The sequence below is a fragment of the Bidens hawaiensis genome, unplaced genomic scaffold, assembly GCF_021521415.1.
Source record: "Bidens hawaiensis isolate Kalapana, Puna unplaced genomic scaffold, B.hawaiensis_p1.1 tig00017162_1, whole genome shotgun sequence".
Taxonomy (NCBI): Eukaryota; Viridiplantae; Streptophyta; class Magnoliopsida; order Asterales; family Asteraceae; genus Bidens; species Bidens hawaiensis.
The window spans coordinates 164,680-187,381 of NW_027492597.1; the positions used below are offsets into that span (position 1 = coordinate 164,680).

The following is a 22,702-nucleotide window of genomic DNA, read 5'->3' on the forward strand; positions in this document are numbered from 1 at the left end:
TCGTCATTAATGCTTGTATCCTAACATCATTTTGAACTGTTCCGTTAATGCTTGTATCCTAACATCGAGTCGTTTCTTGTCTTTTTTGCCGTATGCATGCTGGTCCAAAGCATCTTATGACCTTGAACATCATGGCGTCTTTGTATAATGTTGCATTTAATGTTGGTATTCAGCCTATAAACAAACTGAATTAACATGAATTAAGCATGTTTGTGTTCGTTCGTTGCTTGTTAAGAAAGTGAATGTGTGTGTGCCCGCTTATGTTCGTTTGTTAATGTTCTAAACGAACTGTTGGGCCATATCTTGAGGCTGAAGCGATCAAAAGTTGTTTTTGTAGTTGATCCGGATGTGTATTGTGTATCCGAGTCAACTTAACTCAGATATACAAGCTCACCCAAATATACATGTTTACATGTATACACCACTAAAGTTAACCCGGATGTGAAGTTCTCACGGATGAAGAATGTTTGAGCTTTAACTTCTTTATGGTGCTGTTATTAGACCACGACTATAAATAGATCAGTGTTAGGCAATTTGTAAATTGTAAGACGCCATTTTGAAATTGAGAACTAATAAAATAGTTCAATCAACAAAGTGACAAACACACAACCCTAATTCATGATGAATTCTTCATGTGGAAGCATCATTTGAAAGCAACAACTGATAATATAGTATCCAATGATGTGGAACTCATTTTGCTTTGGACCATACATTATGATGACGTTATTGATTGACAGTGGTGAAGTATTGGTACTTAAGAATCCTTCCAAATACTATGATTCTGATCACAATCATAAGAGGATGGAAGTTAATAAAAATGACATCATGCTCTTCAAAATTAAGTTTAGGAATAGTTATTTCACTATTCTACAGAAAAGAAATTGTGGAACAACTGGTTTGATTAACTAGAGGGCACTCTGTTGTGCTAGCTAGTCAACTAGAGGTCCAAACGTTCTTGTTCAACAATTCGACATCTAGGTAGTGTTTGATATGAAGTAATGATACACGGAATGGAATGGAATGGATCATTTTAAAGAAATGAAATAAAACATGTTTGGTTGTCATTAATAAATTGAATGAATCATTCATAAGAAATGCAATTCCTTCCAAATGTAACATTTTTCATTATTTAGTATGAGGTGCTTTTTTTTTCATTCCTTCAAGGAATGAAATGAAAAATGTTCAAAAGTTTCATTGTCATCGTTTTATTATAGTATAACTATTATTAAGTTATAATTATTATTATATTTTTATTATTATATCGTATTCAGTTATTACCGTTCCATTAATTGACAAAAATATTATGTGTGTTGTTTACTATTTAATAAACAAATAAATAAAGTTGTGATTTATTTCATTTATACGTAATAACCAAACAACACAAAGAAATAGTAATGATTCATTTCATTTTTTTTTTGTATTTCATTCCCCATATTTATTTCATTTCTTCGTATTAGAAGTAGATTTTAAGGTAGTTTGCATACAGCCACCATTAGAAAAAAAAAACTTATGATTATATGGACAAATCATAATCACACAACAAATTAGAATTAATTGAGAAATTTTAAAATATCGATTTTTATATATGCTAAAGACAAAATTATAGAAATTGTTCTTTATCTTTGCATCAAATTTCAGTGGTTGTCCTTTATCATTAAAATTAACATAATTTGTACTTTATGTTTCAAAATGTTACACCGTTTGTCCTTTAACGCTAACTCGGTTAGTTTTTCTCGTTAATTTTGATCATGTACAAAGCACATGAGCGTAATTAGTCATTTTACCTATTGGTTTAAAAAACTTTAACATATATATAATATGTAAATACACACACTCTCTCTATCTCTCTCTCTCTCTCTCTCTCTCCCCCTCTACCCACCACCAGCCACCACCGCTAAATCGGGTCAGTTCGAACACTATCAAGCCTAGCGCATCTCCAAAACAGTCTGATAATACACACCAAAATCACCGATGCAAACTCTAAAATCATCAAGTCACTCAAACACCTAAATTTCAGTGCCGCTAATGGTACCAAACGCAATTGTCACCCCAATTGACGCTAATCAAACCCTAGCCGACGACTGGATTCGTTCTAATGTCGTTCGATTTCATCCCAAAACCATGATCCGAATATACACACTCAATCCCAGACCCCAAGATCTGTCGATGCGTGCAAATGATATAAGCCTACTGATCCGTTCAAATGAGATTTGGGTATTAACTGGATGAGTTTATTTGTAGAAGAAGAAATCGTGCCTCTCTCCCGCTCTCTTTCTCTCATGTTTTTCTCTGTAACAACAAGCATCAAAATAACCCTATGAAATTAGGAACCTTAAATTGCAGGTGCCGAAGTCAGTGATGCTAGGTGTTAGACGGTGTGGATTGCTGAAGGTGATGGTGATTGTTACCGGAGATCCGGGTTGTGTCTGATGGTGTGAATAGAGGAAGAAGGGAGAGAGAGGGGTTTTTAGATTTAGGGAAAGATGAAGGAGTGGTGGTGGAAGAGAGGGTGATGGTGGCTGGTGGGAGGAAAGAGAGATAAGAGTGTGTGTACATATATATATATATATATATATATGTTTTTTATTGTGTTAGTTTAATAGGTAAAATGACCAATTTGTTCTCATGTGCATAACACATGACTAAAGTTAACGAGGAAAACTGAGTTAGGTTTAAAGGACAAACGATGAAACATCTTAAAACGTAAAGTATAAATTATGTTAATTTTAAAGATAAAGGACATCCACTGAAATTTGATGTAAAGATAAAATTTTGTCTATGCCAAAAATAATCAATTTGAATTTTTCCTTAACAATTTTTTATTAGAAATTAGAATCGATTCAAAATTTCAAAATAAAGACTTTTTGCATATGGTCACACAAATTATCAATATGAAAAAACAGAAAAGAAAAAAAAAAGAATAAACACATAAAAATCCATGTCATCAATCCACACTCTCAAACAACTTCAAATCAATCAACGGTTCAAAATCACCATCACAACTTCACACGGATCATTCATCCCCCCAAAATTCAAATCCTCCCTCCAAAAACCTCAACTATAAAACCACCTTAAAATCCCTCATCTCCACCTCACTCAAAACAAATTCAAATCTTATACACCCCAATCTCATTTCAAACATGTCTGGTCGTGGAAAGGGCGGAAAAGGCCTCGGCAAGGGCGGAGCAAAGCGACACCGCAAGGTCCTCCGCGACAACATTCAAGGAATCACAAAACCCGCAATCCGAAGGCTGGCGAGAAGAGGCGGGGTTAAGAGAATCAGCGGGCTGATTTACGAGGAAACCCGTGGCGTGTTGAAGATATTTTTGGAGAATGTGATTCGTGACGCGGTGACTTATACCGAGCACGCTCGTAGGAAAACGGTGACTGCTATGGATGTTGTGTACGCTCTCAAGAGACAAGGACGAACTCTTTATGGATTTGGAGGCTGATTATTTCATGGTGTTATTAGTTTGTTAATTAAGAATTGGATTGTTGAATTTGGATGTTTAATTGGATTCTACTATGTTTGTTGAAATGTTGGATTCGGTGGTTGTTGATTATGGCAAATTGTTTGTTATTATTGTCTTTGGGACAGATGTTTCGGTAATGCAGGCAAAAATTTGGTAAAGATTAGTGCCAACCAGTACTAGTACCGATCATGCTTTTCTTGAATACTTAGTGTTGGTATTAAAATGCTTGTTTTGGTTATGGTTCGATACTGGTATCATATATCATTTGCTCATTTGTAATGGCATAATATCTCCCTGTGTTATTTATTAGAGCTAATAGTAGTGTAATTGGCTGATACTCATTTGTAAACCATCAAATATTAGGTTTTAGACATACTGGTAAACTTGTAAAAGAAAAAAAATTAAAACAATAACGACTCTTACATAACTCTCAGTCTCTCACATAGTTATAAAATAAAAAACATGTAGTTTTTAAATAAAAAACACATATTTTGCTCCATGCTAGTTGTACAATCTACAAATAACATGAATGTTTTGAAGTATCAACCTTTAGAAGACGCCTTTAAAACTAGCATTTAAGAGTTATAAACTTATCTTTATTGTATATAATTTATGAGTGAGAGATTTTTTAATTTTTAAGAGGTACCAAACCTATTGCTTTTAATACAAACTAGGGAATATCTCATAGAATAGCAACCAACTTTCAAAAGTGTTCTAATTAGGTCATTCATGCATATTTTTTTCAAATAGGGTCACTAAATCTTCAAATCGAGTCTCACCGATTTTTTTGTTTGTTAAGAAATAAATGGAGGATAAGATGTAGGGGTCGGAATTCGCAATATATGTAGTTATATTTTTAAAAAATTGAAAACGTTAATTATATTAAATTCAAAAATAAAAAATAAAATCCATGTCGCTATTCAACGTCAACATCAAAAAATAGATAAAATGATTTCCTATGTGAAACAAAAAATAAAAACGTTAAAAAACATGTTAAAACCTTTAATTTAATAAAATATGAAAGTTGGGTGACATAATTGGAACTCTTTTTAAAGTTGAGTGACCTAATTGGAACACTTTTAAAACTTGGTTACTTTTATATGAAATTTCCCATGCAAGCTATAATACATAAAATTAAGCATTTTAGGGGCAATTTAGTCTTTGATAATTTTGTCTTTTACCAAAATATGTTACGGTAATTACAAGTTTAATTCCTTAACTTTAATCACATTTTGTTAATATATATATTAGTTACATATATACCCCTTATTTTAAATCAATTACCCCGACGACGTTTAAACGTGTATAACCTTTTCATTCGCTAATATTTTTTTAAAAATAGTATACAATAAAAACGAGTATTATATTCTCTTTAATTTGAGTATGGTATTGCTATACCTTTTCATTTAAAATTACCATTAAAGACCGGCAAACGAATCGGGCGGGTTCGGGCGTTCGGGTCATGGGTCTAAAAGGGTAACGTTGGAATGATTCGATACAAAAAAGGTTAGTTTGGTTTAGGTCAGGACGGGTTTAGGTTGAAAGGGGTCAATGCATAACGAAAAAATTGAAATGAGACATTCATTGTTTAGCTAAAAGCAGTCCTCTGCCTTAAATAGCATCATAAAGCACAATAATACAAAAGGCCTCTTTAACTCACTATTGCAATAACATACCATGTGCTAGGGTTCCACAGAATATAAACTTAACCTACATAAAGTCTGATTTAACCAAACGCAACAGATAAATCATTATCTCCGGTTACTTTTAATATTATTTGCTGTAGAAACTTCACGAAAAACAATTGCTTCACACCAATGTTGCAAAAGTGGCTAGGCACTCGGTCGCTTGCGAAATTGTAAGCCTAGGCAGGGAGACCTCGGGGAGTATTGAGACATGACAATTATTAAAAAAAAAAACGAACTAATTTTCAAGTAATTTTATATATGCCAAATACCATAAGTATACTAATATTTATACCAAAATACGCTAATATCAATACAAATCAAAAGAATACATTTCAAAAGTTGATACTTATATTCTTTAGTAATAACTTAGACATAGAAATCGTTTAATTCTCGGGTGGGATCCGATACAAATAAAATTAACCTACTAAACATACAAATAACTATTATAATTACAGTTTTGAACTAGAGTAATTATGTTATTAAAAAAGTAAAATAATGTTATAATAATTGCTCTAGTTCAAAAATTATGTACTAATAATAAATACTAGTTTGTTAACTTTTCACGATAAAATCATTTGTATTTGATCCAAACATGTTGGTACCTCCGTGAAAATATATCGAAAATATGTGAAACTCTGACTTGAAGCAAGTTAACTGAGTTGAGCCGACTAGCTCCGAGTTGGACCAACTCCGAGTAATGTTGGCCGAGTTGAAGAAAATCGAAAACATGGCACAATCAGCAATCGGAATATCGAATTACAGATCAAAACTAATGAATACCCGATCACAATGCAACATAATATTAATTTTCATTCTCCAGTTACGAATATTATTATTATTTAATTAATTAATTTTCCTGCATTGAATGATCGCGGCGGCCGTAAGGAGAGAATCAGAGTATCCAGCAATCGAGGTATATATATACAGTTATGGTGTATGTATAGGTAGAGAGAGAAAGAGAGGGTTTCTTTCTCTCTCACTAGAACTTGTTCTCTCTGTAATTGTAAGTAATGAGTCTGTCTGTCTGTCTGTCTGTCTATCTTTGGTGGGCCTTTTTGCAGGGAGTTGTTACAGTAGGTGGGGGTGATCAACTGCTTCGCGGACCATTGATATATAGTGTGGTAAACTGGTAACACACGTGTCAGAGACTGCTCGGTTATTTGTTTAAAGTCACCGCCAATCGGGTTTGGAATGATGATATTTTTTCCAAACCATACTACTACTTGTTTTCTAAGTGGGATTCTACTGGGTCTAGTAGTGTAATTACTATAGTTTAGAGGTAGCGTAATTGTATTATAGTAACTACTTTGTATAACTACAAGTGTAATTACTTTCGTTATAAGTAGTGTAAGGCAATGTGTATTGTGTAGTGGGGCGATACTGGGCTACAAACCACTACATCCTAAAATGAAAATCGTCCTTTGCTGACGTGACGCCACGTGTTAAAAATCGTCCATCAATGTAGTCCTTCCACTACACATAGCCTAACTGCTTGTACAAGTAGAATAATTATCCCGGTAGTGTAACTACTCTAGTTATATGTAGCATAATTAACCACACTTTGTTATTTACACCTCCGTAACCCTATTTTTTTTCCTTTGATTTGAACGATAGTTTTACTTATATATATTTAATCAAAACCCTCTAGCCAAAATATTGATACGAAATTAAGGACACTTAGATAAACAATATGTTCATAATATAAAACTAATATAGGCAAAACTTATTTTATGTTTACTTTCACACAAATTCTATCAAAGTGGTGAGGGCACAAATCGGGTTACGGACTTGAAACAAGTTTGATTTTGGTAAAAAATGATGAACCGTTTTATGTTCAAGCCAGACCGGGTTTCAAGTATAAAAATGTAACGGTTCAACTTGACAACCGAGCTTCTCAAACCAACATTCAGTTTTAAACCGGGACATGTTCATAATCGATATGAGTTTGAATTAAACCCGGTCCAGTTAACAAACTTTTACATGTTCACAACTACCAACCTTTAACACACTTTGATTATATGGCATCTGGGCCCTTGTAGTACAATGCCAGTCATGGTTAGGTAAGTAGGAAAAAAATATTCAATTTCCGAGCAACAACCATAAAGTGAAATTCGACAATTTATAGGTTGTTCAATTCAATTTTTATTCCGACAACAAATCATCCTCAAAACATGTCGATCGCTAAAAGAGGGCTTCAGCAGTACTTGCTACAGCTTCAACAGCATCCACTAAGAACAAAGGTGCAATCTTTTCTCGATCTACTTCATTTATGTTGATTTCAAGAACTGGGTTTTGCTTATTTTGGTGAATTAGAAACTGGGTTTGTTTCATTTGACGAATTCGAACTGTTTTTTCATGTTGATTTTGTGGTTTTTAGTTAAATCAAGAAATGGGTTTTGCTTATTTTGATGAAATAGAAACTGAGTTTGTTTCATTTGATGAAATCCAACGGTTTTCTCTATTGATTTTGTGGTTTTAGTTAAATCAAGAAATGGGTTTGCTTATTTTGGTGAATTAGAAACTGGGTTTGTTTCATTTGTTGAAATTGAACTGTTGTTCTTACTAATTTTGTGGTTTTAGTTAAATCAAGAAACGGGTTTTGTTTTTCTTGATTTATTATGAATTGGGTTATAATTTGTGCATATTTTAGGCTATAACTGCTGGAGTATTGTCCGCGATCAGTGATATTGTTTCTCAGAAGCTCACTGGCATCCAGAAACTGCAAATCCGTCGTCTTATTCTCAAAGTGGTATGATCTCATTATCTTTCATATTTGTTGACTTTTTGAAGTCAATCCGTTGACTATTAGTCATCAAGAATCTTGTATTAGAGTGATCTTAGTTTAAAGTGTATGGTTGTTTATGGATGAATGATTAATATTAAGAAAATATGCAGCTTTTTGGGTTTGCATATCTGGGACCATTTGGGCATTATTACCATATAATGTTGGATAAGTTGTTCAAGGGCAAAAAGGACTCGAAAACGGTTGCCAAGAAGGTATTATAGATTTATATCAATCTTTGAATATGGGTATCGATGGAAATTTAGAATCTTACAACCAAGTTATGTGATTGGGATTCATGGCTGGCGGTTTCATCTTGCAGGTGGTGGTTGAGCAGTTGACATCCGGTCCGTGGAACAACTTGATCTTTATGCTCTACTATGGGTTTGTTATTGAGGGTAAGGTCTTACAGCTTAGAGTAGTAATGGTTTGAATCTTTTGTTATTACGTGACACATGTCATGTTGTTTTGTCTACAAGAGAGATACTAAGCCATAAGTAATGTCCTACCTTAAATACCATCAATGCGAGTTGGGCGCACGAGCCTAATCAAGCTCCGTGTATGAAGCTCAGGCCCGTTTATTAAACTTGCCCTAGATCAAGCTTTAAGCGAATCTAGAGTAAGTGAGTAACTGACGAGTGGCTCAGTTCATGCACCCCTACTTGGGAAGTCTACGCTCTGGGAACCAATAATAAAGGCGAGAGCTCCTTGGGGACAATATTGTCTGTTAACTTGTTATTAATTGGTTAAAATCAAAGTGAATAAATTTAGACTCAAAATGTTAAGCGGGTGTTTGGACATGCGTTTTGAAACTGATTATCGGACTTAGAGAATAACTTGGGCGTTTGGTTATGTCAAATTATACGCAGGAAGGCCGTGGATCCAGGTGAAATCCAAAATCAAGAAGGAATACCCTACAGTACAGTATACAGGGTGGACGGTACTTCTCTACTTCCATATTTATTGTTACTTTTAAAATTTTGTAACAAGAGAGTGAAATTTATCAACCAATGTTCAGTTCTGGCCGGTAATCGGGTGGATAAACCACCGACACGTGCCACTGCAATTCCGTGTCATCCTCCAAAGCTTTGTCGCAATGTGCTGGTACGTGTTTTCAGTTTATACAATAGATTGTCGGGTCTATTTGGTTATGTTGTTTTATACCATTCTATGATGGTAGACTAGTGAGCTTAGGGGTGTAGCCGAGCCAAGCCTAAGCTCATTTAACTTAAGAGAGCTCGAGCTCTGCTCGTTCAGAGCTCTATTTCTAAAGCTCAACCCCGTGTCTTGAGCAGTTTCAAGCTCGAGATCGGATCGGACTTTGCTCGTTTATTATTTAATTATTTTATTTATCTTTATTTATAATTAATTTGATATATAAATCAAATATAAATTTTTACATATAACATAATATATATTATTTAATTATTTTATCATAAATTTGTATATAGCATTTATAATATTGTGTTAATATATATTAACTAAAAATTATATGAATAATAGGCTTGTTTAGTCAAGCTTAAGCTCATTTATTAAAAGAGCTACAATATAAGTTTGGGCTCGGGCTCGTTTTAGCTCGGGTTGATTCAAGCTTTTAGCGAGCCAGGCTTGAGTAGTTCACGAGTGGCTTGGCTCGTTACACCCCTAGATGAGCCAAACTAGTTATATTTATTTTTTAATTTAATTTGTAGGGGTATATTCTTGAATTTAAGAGCAAGATCAATGACAATAACCAAAGGTTAAGCAAATTTAAAGGAATGTCTCTAATAACGTCTTCTGCTGCTGCCTCTGCTATTATGTTTAAATTGGCTTTGTTTTAGCTCATAAGTTATTAAAAATTTGTTTACCAATATTTTCTATCTTATTTTTATCTATTGGAATGCGCGAACAGCAAAACGGGGTTCCGTCCCATTATCTTGTATCTTGATTATTAAGCTGGTGTCGAATTAAAGCTATGTAATGTAACAGGGATTGTTCTGAATCAATGATATGGTTAGAATTATGCTAAATAGATTACTTGTGCATCTATATATGGCTCGGTCTGAGTGCAACACGTTCGATCATTTGCTTATGTTAGTGTATATGCGAGTAGGTCAAAACGTATGGTTAGTTTGTTTCCATTTTATTTAGGATTAGGTATACATCCGGTAAATTTGAAATGTGTCGTCATTAATGCTTGTATCCTAACATCATTTTGAACTGTTCCGTTAATGCTTGTATCCTAACATCGAGTCGTTTCTTGTCTTTTTTGCCGTATGCATGCTGGTCCAAAGCATCTTATGACCTTGAACATCATGGCGTCTTTGTATAATGTTGCATTTAATGTTGGTATTCAGCCTATAAACAAACTGAATTAACATGAATTAAGCATGTTTGTGTTCGTTCGTTGCTTGTTAAGAAAGTGAATGTGTGTGTGCCCGCTTATGTTCGTTTGTTAATGTTCTAAACGAACTGTTGGGCCATATCTTGAGGCTGAAGCGATCAAAAGTTGTTTTTGTAGTTGATCCGGATGTGTATTGTGTATCCGAGTCAACTTAACTCAGATATACAAGCTCACCCAAATATACATGTTTACATGTATACACCACTAAAGTTAACCCGGATGTGAAGTTCTCACGGATGAAGAATGTTTGAGCTTTAACTTCTTTATGGTGCTGTTATTAGACCACGACTATAAATAGATCAGTGTTAGGCAATTTGTAAATTGTAAGACGCCATTTTGAAATTGAGAACTAATAAAATAGTTCAATCAACAAAGTGACAAACACACAACCCTAATTCATGATGAATTCTTCATGTGGAAGCATCATTTGAAAGCAACAACTGATAATATAGTATCCAATGATGTGGAACTCATTTTGCTTTGGACCATACATTATGATGACGTTATTGATTGACAGTGGTGAAGTATTGGTACTTAAGAATCCTTCCAAATACTATGATTCTGATCACAATCATAAGAGGATGGAAGTTAATAAAAATGACATCATGCTCTTCAAAATTAAGTTTAGGAATAGTTATTTCACTATTCTACAGAAAAGAAATTGTGGAACAACTGGTTTGATTAACTAGAGGGCACTCTGTTGTGCTAGCTAGTCAACTAGAGGTCCAAACGTTCTTGTTCAACAATTCGACATCTAGGTAGTGTTTGATATGAAGTAATGATACACGGAATGGAATGGAATGGATCATTTTAAAGAAATGAAATAAAACATGTTTGGTTGTCATTAATAAATTGAATGAATCATTCATAAGAAATGCAATTCCTTCCAAATGTAACATTTTTCATTATTTAGTATGAGGTGCTTTTTTTTTCATTCCTTCAAGGAATGAAATGAAAAATGTTCAAAAGTTTCATTGTCATCGTTTTATTATAGTATAACTATTATTAAGTTATAATTATTATTATATTTTTATTATTATATCGTATTCAGTTATTACCGTTCCATTAATTGACAAAAATATTATGTGTGTTGTTTACTATTTAATAAACAAATAAATAAAGTTGTGATTTATTTCATTTATACGTAATAACCAAACAACACAAAGAAATAGTAATGATTCATTTCATTTTTTTTTTGTATTTCATTCCCCATATTTATTTCATTTCTTCGTATTAGAAGTAGATTTTAAGGTAGTTTGCATACAGCCACCATTAGAAAAAAAAAACTTATGATTATATGGACAAATCATAATCACACAACAAATTAGAATTAATTGAGAAATTTTAAAATATCGATTTTTATATATGCTAAAGACAAAATTATAGAAATTGTTCTTTATCTTTGCATCAAATTTCAGTGGTTGTCCTTTATCATTAAAATTAACATAATTTGTACTTTATGTTTCAAAATGTTACACCGTTTGTCCTTTAACGCTAACTCGGTTAGTTTTTCTCGTTAATTTTGATCATGTACAAAGCACATGAGCGTAATTAGTCATTTTACCTATTGGTTTAAAAAACTTTAACATATATATAATATGTAAATACACACACTCTCTCTATCTCTCTCTCTCTCTCTCTCTCTCCCCTCTACCCACCACCAGCCACCACCGCTAAATCGGGTCAGTTCGAACACTATCAAGCCTAGCGCATCTCCAAAACAGTCTGATAATACACACCAAAATCACCGATGCAAACTCTAAAATCATCAAGTCACTCAAACACCTAAATTTCAGTGCCGCTAATGGTACCAAACGCAATTGTCACCCCAATTGACGCTAATCAAACCCTAGCCGACGACTGGATTCGTTCTAATGTCGTTCGATTTCATCCCAAAACCATGATCCGAATATACACACTCAATCCCAGACCCCAAGATCTGTCGATGCGTGCAAATGATATAAGCCTACTGATCCGTTCAAATGAGATTTGGGTATTAACTGGATGAGTTTATTTGTAGAAGAAGAAATCGTGCCTCTCTCCCGCTCTCTTTCTCTCATGTTTTTCTCTGTAACAACAAGCATCAAAATAACCCTATGAAATTAGGAACCTTAAATTGCAGGTGCCGAAGTCAGTGATGCTAGGTGTTAGACGGTGTGGATTGCTGAAGGTGATGGTGATTGTTACCGGAGATCCGGGTTGTGTCTGATGGTGTGAATAGAGGAGAGAGAGGGGTTTTTAGATTTAGGGAAAGATGAAGGAGTGGTGGTGGAAGAGAGGGTGATGGTGGCTGGTGGGAGGAAAGAGAGATAAGAGTGTGTGTACATATATATATATATATATATATATATGTTTTTTATTGTGTTAGTTTAATAGGTAAAATGACCAATTTGTTCTCATGTGCATAACACATGACTAAAGTTAACGAGGAAAACTGAGTTAGGTTTAAAGGACAAACGATGAAACATCTTAAAACGTAAAGTATAAATTATGTTAATTTTAAAGATAAAGGACATCCACTGAAATTTGATGTAAAGATAAAATTTTGTCTATGCCAAAAATAATCAATTTGAATTTTTCCTTAACAATTTTTTATTAGAAATTAGAATCGATTCAAAATTTCAAAATAAAGACTTTTTGCATATGGTCACACAAATTATCAATATGAAAAAACAGAAAAGAAAAAAAAAAGAATAAACACATAAAAATCCATGTCATCAATCCACACTCTCAAACAACTTCAAATCAATCAACGGTTCAAAATCACCATCACAACTTCACACGGATCATTCATCCCCCCAAAATTCAAATCCTCCCTCCAAAAACCTCAACTATAAAACCACCTTAAAATCCCTCATCTCCACCTCACTCAAAACAAATTCAAATCTTATACACCCCAATCTCATTTCAAACATGTCTGGTCGTGGAAAGGGCGGAAAAGGCCTCGGCAAGGGCGGAGCAAAGCGACACCGCAAGGTCCTCCGCGACAACATTCAAGGAATCACAAAACCCGCAATCCGAAGGCTGGCGAGAAGAGGCGGGGTTAAGAGAATCAGCGGGCTGATTTACGAGGAAACCCGTGGCGTGTTGAAGATATTTTTGGAGAATGTGATTCGTGACGCGGTGACTTATACCGAGCACGCTCGTAGGAAAACGGTGACTGCTATGGATGTTGTGTACGCTCTCAAGAGACAAGGACGAACTCTTTATGGATTTGGAGGCTGATTATTTCATGGTGTTATTAGTTTGTTAATTAAGAATTGGATTGTTGAATTTGGATGTTTAATTGGATTCTACTATGTTTGTTGAAATGTTGGATTCGGTGGTTGTTGATTATGGCAAATTGTTTGTTATTATTGTCTTTGGGACAGATGTTTCGGTAATGCAGGCAAAAATTTGGTAAAGATTAGTGCCAACCAGTACTAGTACCGATCATGCTTTTCTTGAATACTTAGTGTTGGTATTAAAATGCTTGTTTTGGTTATGGTTCGATACTGGTATCATATATCATTTGCTCATTTGTAATGGCATAATATCTCCCTGTGTTATTTATTAGAGCTAATAGTAGTGTAATTGGCTGATACTCATTTGTAAACCATCAAATATTAGGTTTTAGACATACTGGTAAACTTGTAAAAGAAAAAAAATTAAAACAATAACGACTCTTACATAACTCTCAGTCTCTCACATAGTTATAAAATAAAAAACATGTAGTTTTTAAATAAAAAACACATATTTTGCTCCATGCTAGTTGTACAATCTACAAATAACATGAATGTTTTGAAGTATCAACCTTTAGAAGACGCCTTTAAAACTAGCATTTAAGAGTTATAAACTTATCTTTATTGTATATAATTTATGAGTGAGAGATTTTTTAATTTTTAAGAGGTACCAAACCTATTGCTTTTAATACAAACTAGGGAATATCTCATAGAATAGCAACCAACTTTCAAAAGTGTTCTAATTAGGTCATTCATGCATATTTTTTTCAAATAGGGTCACTAAATCTTCAAATCGAGTCTCACCGATTTTTTTTGTTTGTTAAGAAATAAATGGAGGATAAGATGTAGGGGTCGGAATTCGCAATATATGTAGTTATATTTTTAAAAAATTGAAAACGTTAATTATATTAAATTCAAAAATAAAAAATAAAATCCATGTCGCTATTCAACGTCAACATCAAAAAATAGATAAAATGATTTCCTATGTGAAACAAAAAATAAAAACGTTAAAAAACATGTTAAAACCTTTAATTTAATAAAATATGAAAGTTGGGTGACATAATTGGAACTCTTTTTAAAGTTGAGTGACCTAATTGGAACACTTTTAAAACTTGGTTACTTTTATATGAAATTTCCCATGCAAGCTATAATACATAAAATTAAGCATTTTAGGGGCAATTTAGTCTTTGATAATTTTGTCTTTTACCAAAATATGTTACGGTAATTACAAGTTTAATTCCTTAACTTTAATCACATTTTGTTAATATATATATTAGTTACATATATACCCCTTATTTTAAATCAATTACCCCGACGACGTTTAAACGTGTATAACCTTTTCATTCGCTAATATTTTTTTAAAAATAGTATACAATAAAAACGAGTATTATATTCTCTTTAATTTGAGTATGGTATTGCTATACCTTTTCATTTAAAATTACCATTAAAGACCGGCAAACGAATCGGGCGGGTTCGGGCGTTCGGGTCATGGGTCTAAAAGGGTAACGTTGGAATGATTCGATACAAAAAAGGTTAGTTTGGTTTAGGTCAGGACGGGTTTAGGTTGAAAGGGGTCAATGCATAACGAAAAAATTGAAATGAGACATTCATTGTTTAGCTAAAAGCAGTCCTCTGCCTTAAATAGCATCATAAAGCACAATAATACAAAAGGCCTCTTTAACTCACTATTGCAATAACATACCATGTGCTAGGGTTCCACAGAATATAAACTTAACCTACATAAAGTCTGATTTAACCAAACGCAACAGATAAATCATTATCTCCGGTTACTTTTAATATTATTTGCTGTAGAAACTTCACGAAAAACAATTGCTTCACACCAATGTTGCAAAAGTGGCTAGGCACTCGGTCGCTTGCGAAATTGTAAGCCTAGGCAGGGAGACCTCGGGGAGTATTGAGACATGACAATTATTAAAAAAAAAAACGAACTAATTTTCAAGTAATTTTATATATGCCAAATACCATAAGTATACTAATATTTATACCAAAATACGCTAATATCAATACAAATCAAAAGAATACATTTCAAAAGTTGATACTTATATTCTTTAGTAATAACTTAGACATAGAAATCGTTTAATTCTCGGGTGGGATCCGATACAAATAAAATTAACCTACTAAACATACAAATAACTATTATAATTACAGTTTTGAACTAGAGTAATTATGTTATTAAAAAAGTAAAATAATGTTATAATAATTGCTCTAGTTCAAAAATTATGTACTAATAATAAATACTAGTTTGTTAACTTTTCACGATAAAATCATTTGTATTTGATCCAAACATGTTGGTATCTCCGTGAAAATATATCGAAAATATGTGAAACTCTGACTTGAAGCAAGTTAACTGAGTTGAGCCGACTAGCTCCGAGTTGGACCAACTCCGAGTAATGTTGGCCGAGTTGAAGAAAATCGAAAACATGGCACAATCAGCAATCGGAATATCGAATTACAGATCAAAACTAATGAATACCCGATCACAATGCAACATAATATTAATTTTCATTCTCCAGTTACGAATATTATTATTATTTAATTAATTAATTTTCCTGCATTGAATGATCGCGGCGGCCGTAAGGAGAGAATCAGAGTATCCAGCAATCGAGGTATATATATACAGTTATGGTGTATGTATAGGTAGAGAGAGAAAGAGAGGGTTTCTTTCTCTCTCACTAGAACTTGTTCTCTCTGTAATTGTAAGTAATGAGTCTGTCTGTCTGTCTGTCTATCTTTGGTGGGCCTTTTTGCAGGGAGTTGTTACAGTAGGTGGGGGTGATCAACTGCTTCGCGGACCACTGATATATAGTGTGGTAAACTGGTAACACACGTGTCAGAGACTGCTCGGTTATTTGTTTAAAGTCACCGCCAATCGGTTTTGGAATGATGATATTTTTTCCAAACCATACTACTACTTGTTTTCTAAGTGGGATTCTACTGGGTCTAGTAGTGTAATTACTATAGTTTAGAGGTAGCGTAATTGTATTATAGTAACTACTTTGTATAACTACAAGTGTAATTACTTTCGTTATAAGTAGTGTAAGGCAATGTGTATTGTGTAGTGGGGCGATACTGGGCTACAAACCACTACATCCTAAAATGAAAATCGTCCTTTGCTGACGTGACGCCACGTGTTAAAAATCGTCCATCAATGTAGTCCTTGCACTACACATAGCCTAACTGCTTGTACAAGTAGAATAATTATCCCGGTAGTGTAACTACTCTAGTTATATGTAGCATAATTAACCACACTTTGTTATTTACACCTCCGTAACCCTATTTTTTTTCCTTTGATTTGAACGATAGTTTTACTTATATATATTTAATCAAAACCCTCTAGCCAAAATATTGATACGAAATTAAGGACACTTAGATAAACAATATGTTCATAATATAAAACTAATATAGGCAAAACTTATTTTATGTTTACTTTCACACAAATTCTATCAAAGTGGTGAGGGCACAAATCGGGTTACGGACTTGAAATAAGTTTGATTTTGGTAAAAAATGATGAACCGTTTTATGTTCAAGCCAGACCGGGTTTCAAGTATAAAAATGTAACGGTTCAACTTGACAACCGAGCTTCTCAAACCAACATTCAGTTTTAAACCGGGACATGTTCATAATCGATATGAGTTTGAATTAAACCCGGTCCAGTTAACAAACTTTTACATGTTCACAACTACCAACCTTTAACACACTTTGATTATATGGCATCTGGGCCCTTGTAGTACAATGCCAGTCATGGTTAGGTAAGTAGGAAAAAAATATTCAATTTCCGAGCAACAACCATAAAGTGAAATTCGACAATTTATAGGTTGTTCAATTCAATTTTTATTCCGACAACAAATCATCCTCAAAACATGTCGATCGCTAAAAGAGGGCTTCAGCAGTACTTGCTACAGCTTCAACAGCATCCACTAAGAACAAAGGTGCAATCTTTTCTCGATCTACTTCATTTATGTTGATTTCAAGAACTGGGTTTTGCTTATTTTGGTGAATTAGAAACTGGGTTTGTTTCATTTGACGAATTCGAACTGTTTTTTCATGTTGATTTTGTGGTTTTTAGTTAAATCAAGAAATGGGTTTTGCTTATTTTGATGAAATAGAAACTGAGTTTGTTTCATTTGATGAAATCCAACGGTTTTCTCTATTGATTTTGTGGTTTTAGTTAAATCAAGAAATGGGTTTGCTTATTTTGGTGAATTAGAAACTGGGTTTGTTTCATTTGTTGAAATTGAACTGTTGTTCTTACTAATTTTGTGGTTTTAGTTAAATCAAGAAACGGGTTTTGTTTTTCTTGATTTATTATGAATTGGGTTATAATTTGTGCATATTTTAGGCTATAACTGCTGGAGTATTGTCCGCGATCAGTGATATTGTTTCTCAGAAGCTCACTGGCATCCAGAAACTGTTAGGAACAAAGCGGCGCGCGGAAGCGAAACAGCACACACATGCACAACGATAAACACACATAAACGAAAATATAAACGACACAAGAATTTAACGTGGTTCGGTCCCCGCGAGGGGACCTACGTCCACGGGCTGCAACTAGGTTTTCTTATTAGCTCAGAACCAAGATTACAATTACATGATGGGATATATATAATAAACAAGATTAGGGTTAAACATAATTAGGAGCCAAAACCGGGCCTTCTAATAAAACCGGCCCAAAGGCCTTCATAACCCAACAATCTCCCACTTGAAGGCCTTGCGATAAATTCCAGCCTGCCATCCAAGTAAATATAACAATCTCATTCATCCAGTAACTCTAGTAATCTTCAGTAATAGAAATCAACCAAGCCTCCAGTTCCAAGAACAAGCTAAAACTTCAACAAAAGAAGTTCTCCAAGCCTCCAGTTCTCTAGGAACAAACTAAGATTTCTACCAATCCACACCAGTTGCAGCGCCCCTTCCCATCAGTTACCTGAAAGGCCCATTGAAGCTCCCGAGAGCTCCAATCCGGTCATCACAGACCCAGCCATGACAAAACCCGCCAATGGCTCATCCTCAATCTTAACCGGCCCTCACTTACTCACACTACCGGCTCCAAAGACTTCCAGAGGATAATCACTCTCCAAAAATCAGCAGACTATACCAGGAGAGATTTTCACATTCGGATTTCCCAGTCTTCCGAACTCAACGTCCCTTTGGAAACAAACCTAGAACACACCGCGTGCTCCCACTGTTACCAAAACCCCGAACATGTTCAGACCTCCGAATACGCTCAAGCTAACATCACTGTGGCTCCAGGCTTCATGTCTGCAAACTGAAACCCCTTAGCTCTACCCGATTCAGCGAGCCAAGACCTTATAACTCGGAAGTTGGTTCACTTCTTCCGACGATACAGAGACCGTATCTTCCAAAAGTCTTTAACTAAAAGATTCAACAAATGCTTCATTGAAGTGAGTAACAAGAAATAAAGCAAACTAGAATCTTGAACCCAAGAGTCTTCACCGCCTTCACTGAGTCTCAATGCATCAACCCCAGATACATTCTCAAAAGCAGAATTCCAAACCTTTCGACATCGACCCTTAAAATGTCTCACCTTTACGCAACCTACCAAGTCGACTATGCCCAGCTCCCACTGTTTCTGTTATCCCAACCCATGCCACACCAACACTCCATGAGATGAACCCCACTCGTACTATCCCGGCAAATAACTTTACCCAACACGAGATTATGAACCTCTCAAATGGTGTACCACTGATCACCACCAAACAAGATATAACTTCACAATTCCAAACGAACAAGAAGTAATAATCACAGTTTCGAACCAGCTAACAGGCAAACAGTTATAACAACAGTAGAACTTTCATGAAATCAAGCGGTACCAAGGGTTCTATGACCGTACACACGATCAGTTAACTCAAACCCTAACCGAAAGATCATCCAAACGAGCAATAGTTAACATGACTTGCCACTAACCTCATTTTTTTTTTTTTCACTTATGCCGTCACCAGCACACCCGCTGGTTCCATTTTCTCCAAGTTTATCCATCACCAGTACTCAGACTAATCTCTTGCAAACAAATCTGAACCCGAACCTAAATGGTCTTCACAAAACCCGGTTCCCTGAAGCCGAGCAACCTCCAAAGAAAAACCCTAAAACCCGAAACACCCGACCCGGTGCTTCACCTGCAACGCCCGAGTGAAACCTGCAACTCCAAGAAGTCCAAAACAGGAATTCTAATTGCAAAATCACCCGGAAAACCGTCCCAAACAGCCCTGAAAAACAGCCCCGAACAGCCCTGTTAACCAGAAAAACGAAGATCTCTGACAATACTGTTCACCGCCGGAATCACTGTTCACGGCCGGAAACACTGTTCATGCGGATACTGTTCACCGCGGCACTGTAGCGGCGGCACTGTAGCAGCCCTTCTCAAACCAGCCTCTTCTACCTTTTTTTTTTTTTTTTCGATCGATACCCGTGCAAAACCGTGTGTAAACAACGAGCCAAAGCTCTGATGCCACTTGTTAGGAACAAAGCGGCGCGCGGAAGCGAAACAGCACACACATGCACAACGATAAACACACATAAACGAAAATATAAACGACACAAGAATTTAACGTGGTTCGGTCCCCGCGAGGGGACCTACGTCCACGGGCTGCAACTAGGTTTTCTTATTAGCTCAGAACCAAGATTACAATTACATGATGGGATATATATAATAAACAAGATTAGGGTTAAACATAATTAGGAGCCAAAACCGGGCCTTCTAATAAAACCGGCCCAAAGGCCTTCATAACCCAACAGAAACTGCAAATCCGTCGTCTTATTCTCAAAGTGGTATGATCTCATTATCTTTCATATTTGTTGACTTTTTGAAGTCAATCCGTTGACTATTAGTCATCAAGAATCTTGTATTAGAGTGATCTTAGTTTAAAGTGTATGGTTGTTTATGGATGAATGATTAATATTAAGAAAATATGCAGCTTTTTGGGTTTGCATATCTGGGACCATTTGGGCATTATTACCATATAATGTTGGATAAGTTGTTCAAGGGCAAAAAGGACTCGAAAACGGTTGCCAAGAAGGTATTATAGATTTATATCAATCTTTGAATATGGGTATCGATGGAAATTTAGAATCTTACAACCAAGTTATGTGATTGGGATTCATGGCTGGCGGTTTCATCTTGCAGGTGGTGGTTGAGCAGTTGACATCCGGTCCGTGGAACAACTTGATCTTTATGCTCTACTATGGGTTTGTTATTGAGGGTAAGGTCTTACAGCTTAGAGTAGTAATGGTTTGAATCTTTTGTTATTACGTGACACATGTCATGTTGTTTTGTCTACAAGAGAGATACTAAGCCATAAGTAATGTCCTACCTTAAATACCATCAATGCGAGTTGGGCGCACGAGCCTAATCAAGCTCCGTGTATGAAGCTCAGGCCCGTTTATTAAACTTGCCCTAGATCAAGCTTTAAGCGAATCTAGAGTGAGTAACTGACGAGTGGCTCAGTTCATGCACCCCTACTTGGGAAGTCTACGCTCTGGGAACCAATAATAAAGGCGAGAGCTCCTTGGGGACAATATTGTCTGTTAACTTGTTATTAATTGGTTAAAATCAAAGTGAATAAATTTAGACTCAAAATGTTAAGCGGGTGTTTGGACATGCGTTTTGAAACTGATTATCGGACTTAGAGAATAACTTGGGCGTTTGGTTATGTCAAATTATACGCAGGAAGGCCGTGGATCCAGGTGAAATCCAAAATCAAGAAGGAATACCCTACAGTACAGTATACAGGGTGGACGGTACTTCTCTACTTCCATATTTATTGTTACTTTTAAAATTTTGTAACAAGAGAGTGAAATTTATCAACCAATGTTCAGTTCTGGCCGGTAATCGGGTGGATAAACCACCGACACGTGCCACTGCAATTCCGTGTCATCCTCCAAAGCTTTGTCGCAATGTGCTGGTACGTGTTTTCAGTTTATACAATAGATTGTCGGGTCTATTTGGTTATGTTGTTTTATACCATTCTATGATGGTAGACTAGTGAGCTTAGGGGTGTAGCCGAGCCAAGCCTAAGCTCATTTAACTTAAGAGAGCTCGAGCTCTGCTCGTTCAGAGCTCTATTTCTAAAGCTCAACCCCGTGTCTTGAGCAGTTTCAAGCTCGAGATCGGATCGGACTTTGCTCGTTTATTATTTAATTATTTTATTTATCTTTATTTATAATTAATTTGATATATAAATCAAATATAAATTTTTACATATAACATAATATATATTATTTAATTATTTTATCATAAATTTGTATATAGCATTTATAATATTGTGTTAATATATATTAACTAAAAATTATATGAATAATAGGCTTGTTTAGTCAAGCTTAAGCTCATTTATTAAAAGAGCTACAATATAAGTTTGGGCTCGGGCTCGTTTTAGCTCGGGTTGATTCAAGCTTTTAGCGAGCCAGGCTTGAGTAGTTCACGAGTGGCTTGGCTCGTTACACCCCTAGATGAGCCAAACTAGTTATATTTATTTTTTAATTTAATTTGTAGGGGTATATTCTTGAATTTAAGAGCAAGATCAATGACAATAACCAAAGGTTAAGCAAATTTAAAGGAATGTCTCTAATAACGTCTTCTGCTGCTGCCTCTGCTATTATGTTTAAATTGGCTTTGTTTTAGCTCATAAGTTATTAAAAATTTGTTTACCAATATTTTCTATCTTATTTTTATCTATTGGAATGCGCGAACAGCAAAACGGGGTTCCGTCCCATTATCTTGTATCTTGATTATTAAGCTGGTGTCGAATTAAAGCTATGTAATGTAACAGGGATTGTTCTGAATCAATGATATGGTTAGAATTATGCTAAATAGATTACTTGTGCATCTATATATGGCTCGGTCTGAGTGCAACACGTTCGATCATTTGCTTATGTTAGTGTATATGCGAGTAGGTCAAAACGTATGGTTAGTTTGTTTCCATTTTATTTAGGATTAGGTATACATCCGGTAAATTTGAAATGTGTCGTCATTAATGCTTGTATCCTAACATCATTTTGAACTGTTCCGTTAATGCTTGTATCCTAACATCGAGTCGTTTCTTGTCTTTTTTGCCGTATGCATGCTGGTCCAAAGCATCTTATGACCTTGAACATCATGGCGTCTTTGTATAATGTTGCAT

General features: G+C 35.0%; 4 protein-coding genes across 4 annotated transcripts; all 4 read left to right on the forward strand.

Moving 5' to 3' along the window:
* The first annotated feature begins 3,105 nt into the window (after positions 1-3,105).
* LOC143553254 (histone H4) lies at positions 3,106-3,541 on the forward strand. Its single transcript, XM_077043283.1, has one exon. It carries the CDS (start codon positions 3,141-3,143, stop codon positions 3,450-3,452), a length of 312 nt encoding a protein of 103 aa, XP_076899398.1. The 5' UTR covers positions 3,106-3,140; the 3' UTR covers positions 3,453-3,541.
* Positions 3,542-7,185: 3,644 nt separating this feature from the next.
* Positions 7,186-9,945, forward strand: LOC143553255 (peroxisomal membrane protein PMP22-like). Its single transcript, XM_077043284.1, has 7 exons — positions 7,186-7,401; positions 7,812-7,910; positions 8,057-8,158; positions 8,266-8,341; positions 8,813-8,883; positions 8,962-9,047; positions 9,635-9,945. The coding sequence occupies exons 1-7, from the start codon at positions 7,333-7,335 to the stop codon at positions 9,684-9,686; spliced, it is 555 nt and encodes a 184-aa protein (XP_076899399.1). The 5' UTR covers positions 7,186-7,332; the 3' UTR covers positions 9,687-9,945.
* A 3,294-nt stretch (positions 9,946-13,239) lies between these two features.
* LOC143553274 (histone H4) lies at positions 13,240-13,551 on the forward strand. The gene has a single exon (XM_077043297.1). The coding sequence runs from the start codon at positions 13,240-13,242 to the stop codon at positions 13,549-13,551; it is 312 nt and encodes a 103-aa protein (XP_076899412.1).
* A 3,737-nt stretch (positions 13,552-17,288) lies between these two features.
* LOC143553256 (peroxisomal membrane protein PMP22-like) lies at positions 17,289-22,385 on the forward strand. Its single transcript, XM_077043285.1, has 8 exons — positions 17,289-17,497; positions 17,908-17,969; positions 20,318-20,354; positions 20,501-20,602; positions 20,710-20,785; positions 21,253-21,323; positions 21,402-21,487; positions 22,075-22,385. The coding sequence occupies exons 1-8, from the start codon at positions 17,429-17,431 to the stop codon at positions 22,124-22,126; spliced, it is 555 nt and encodes a 184-aa protein (XP_076899400.1). The 5' UTR covers positions 17,289-17,428; the 3' UTR covers positions 22,127-22,385.
* Positions 22,386-22,702: the final 317 nt, after the last annotated feature.

Coding starts and splice junctions, on each gene's coding strand:
- LOC143553256 (XM_077043285.1), top strand. CDS start 17,429: ATGTCGATCGCTAAAAGAGGGCTTCAGCAGTACTTGCTACAGCTTCAA. Junction 20,355..20,500: donor GTCGTCTTATTCTCAAAGTG/GTATGATCTCAT, acceptor GAAAATATGCAG/CTTTTTGGGTTTGCATATCT. Junction 21,324..21,401: donor TACAGTATACAGGGTGGACG/GTACTTCTCTAC, acceptor ACCAATGTTCAG/TTCTGGCCGGTAATCGGGTG.
- LOC143553274 (XM_077043297.1), top strand. CDS start 13,240: ATGTCTGGTCGTGGAAAGGGCGGAAAAGGCCTCGGCAAGGGCGGAGCA.
- LOC143553255 (XM_077043284.1), top strand. CDS start 7,333: ATGTCGATCGCTAAAAGAGGGCTTCAGCAGTACTTGCTACAGCTTCAA. Junction 8,159..8,265: donor CGAAAACGGTTGCCAAGAAG/GTATTATAGATT, acceptor TTCATCTTGCAG/GTGGTGGTTGAGCAGTTGAC. Junction 8,884..8,961: donor TACAGTATACAGGGTGGACG/GTACTTCTCTAC, acceptor ACCAATGTTCAG/TTCTGGCCGGTAATCGGGTG.
- LOC143553254 (XM_077043283.1), top strand. CDS start 3,141: ATGTCTGGTCGTGGAAAGGGCGGAAAAGGCCTCGGCAAGGGCGGAGCA.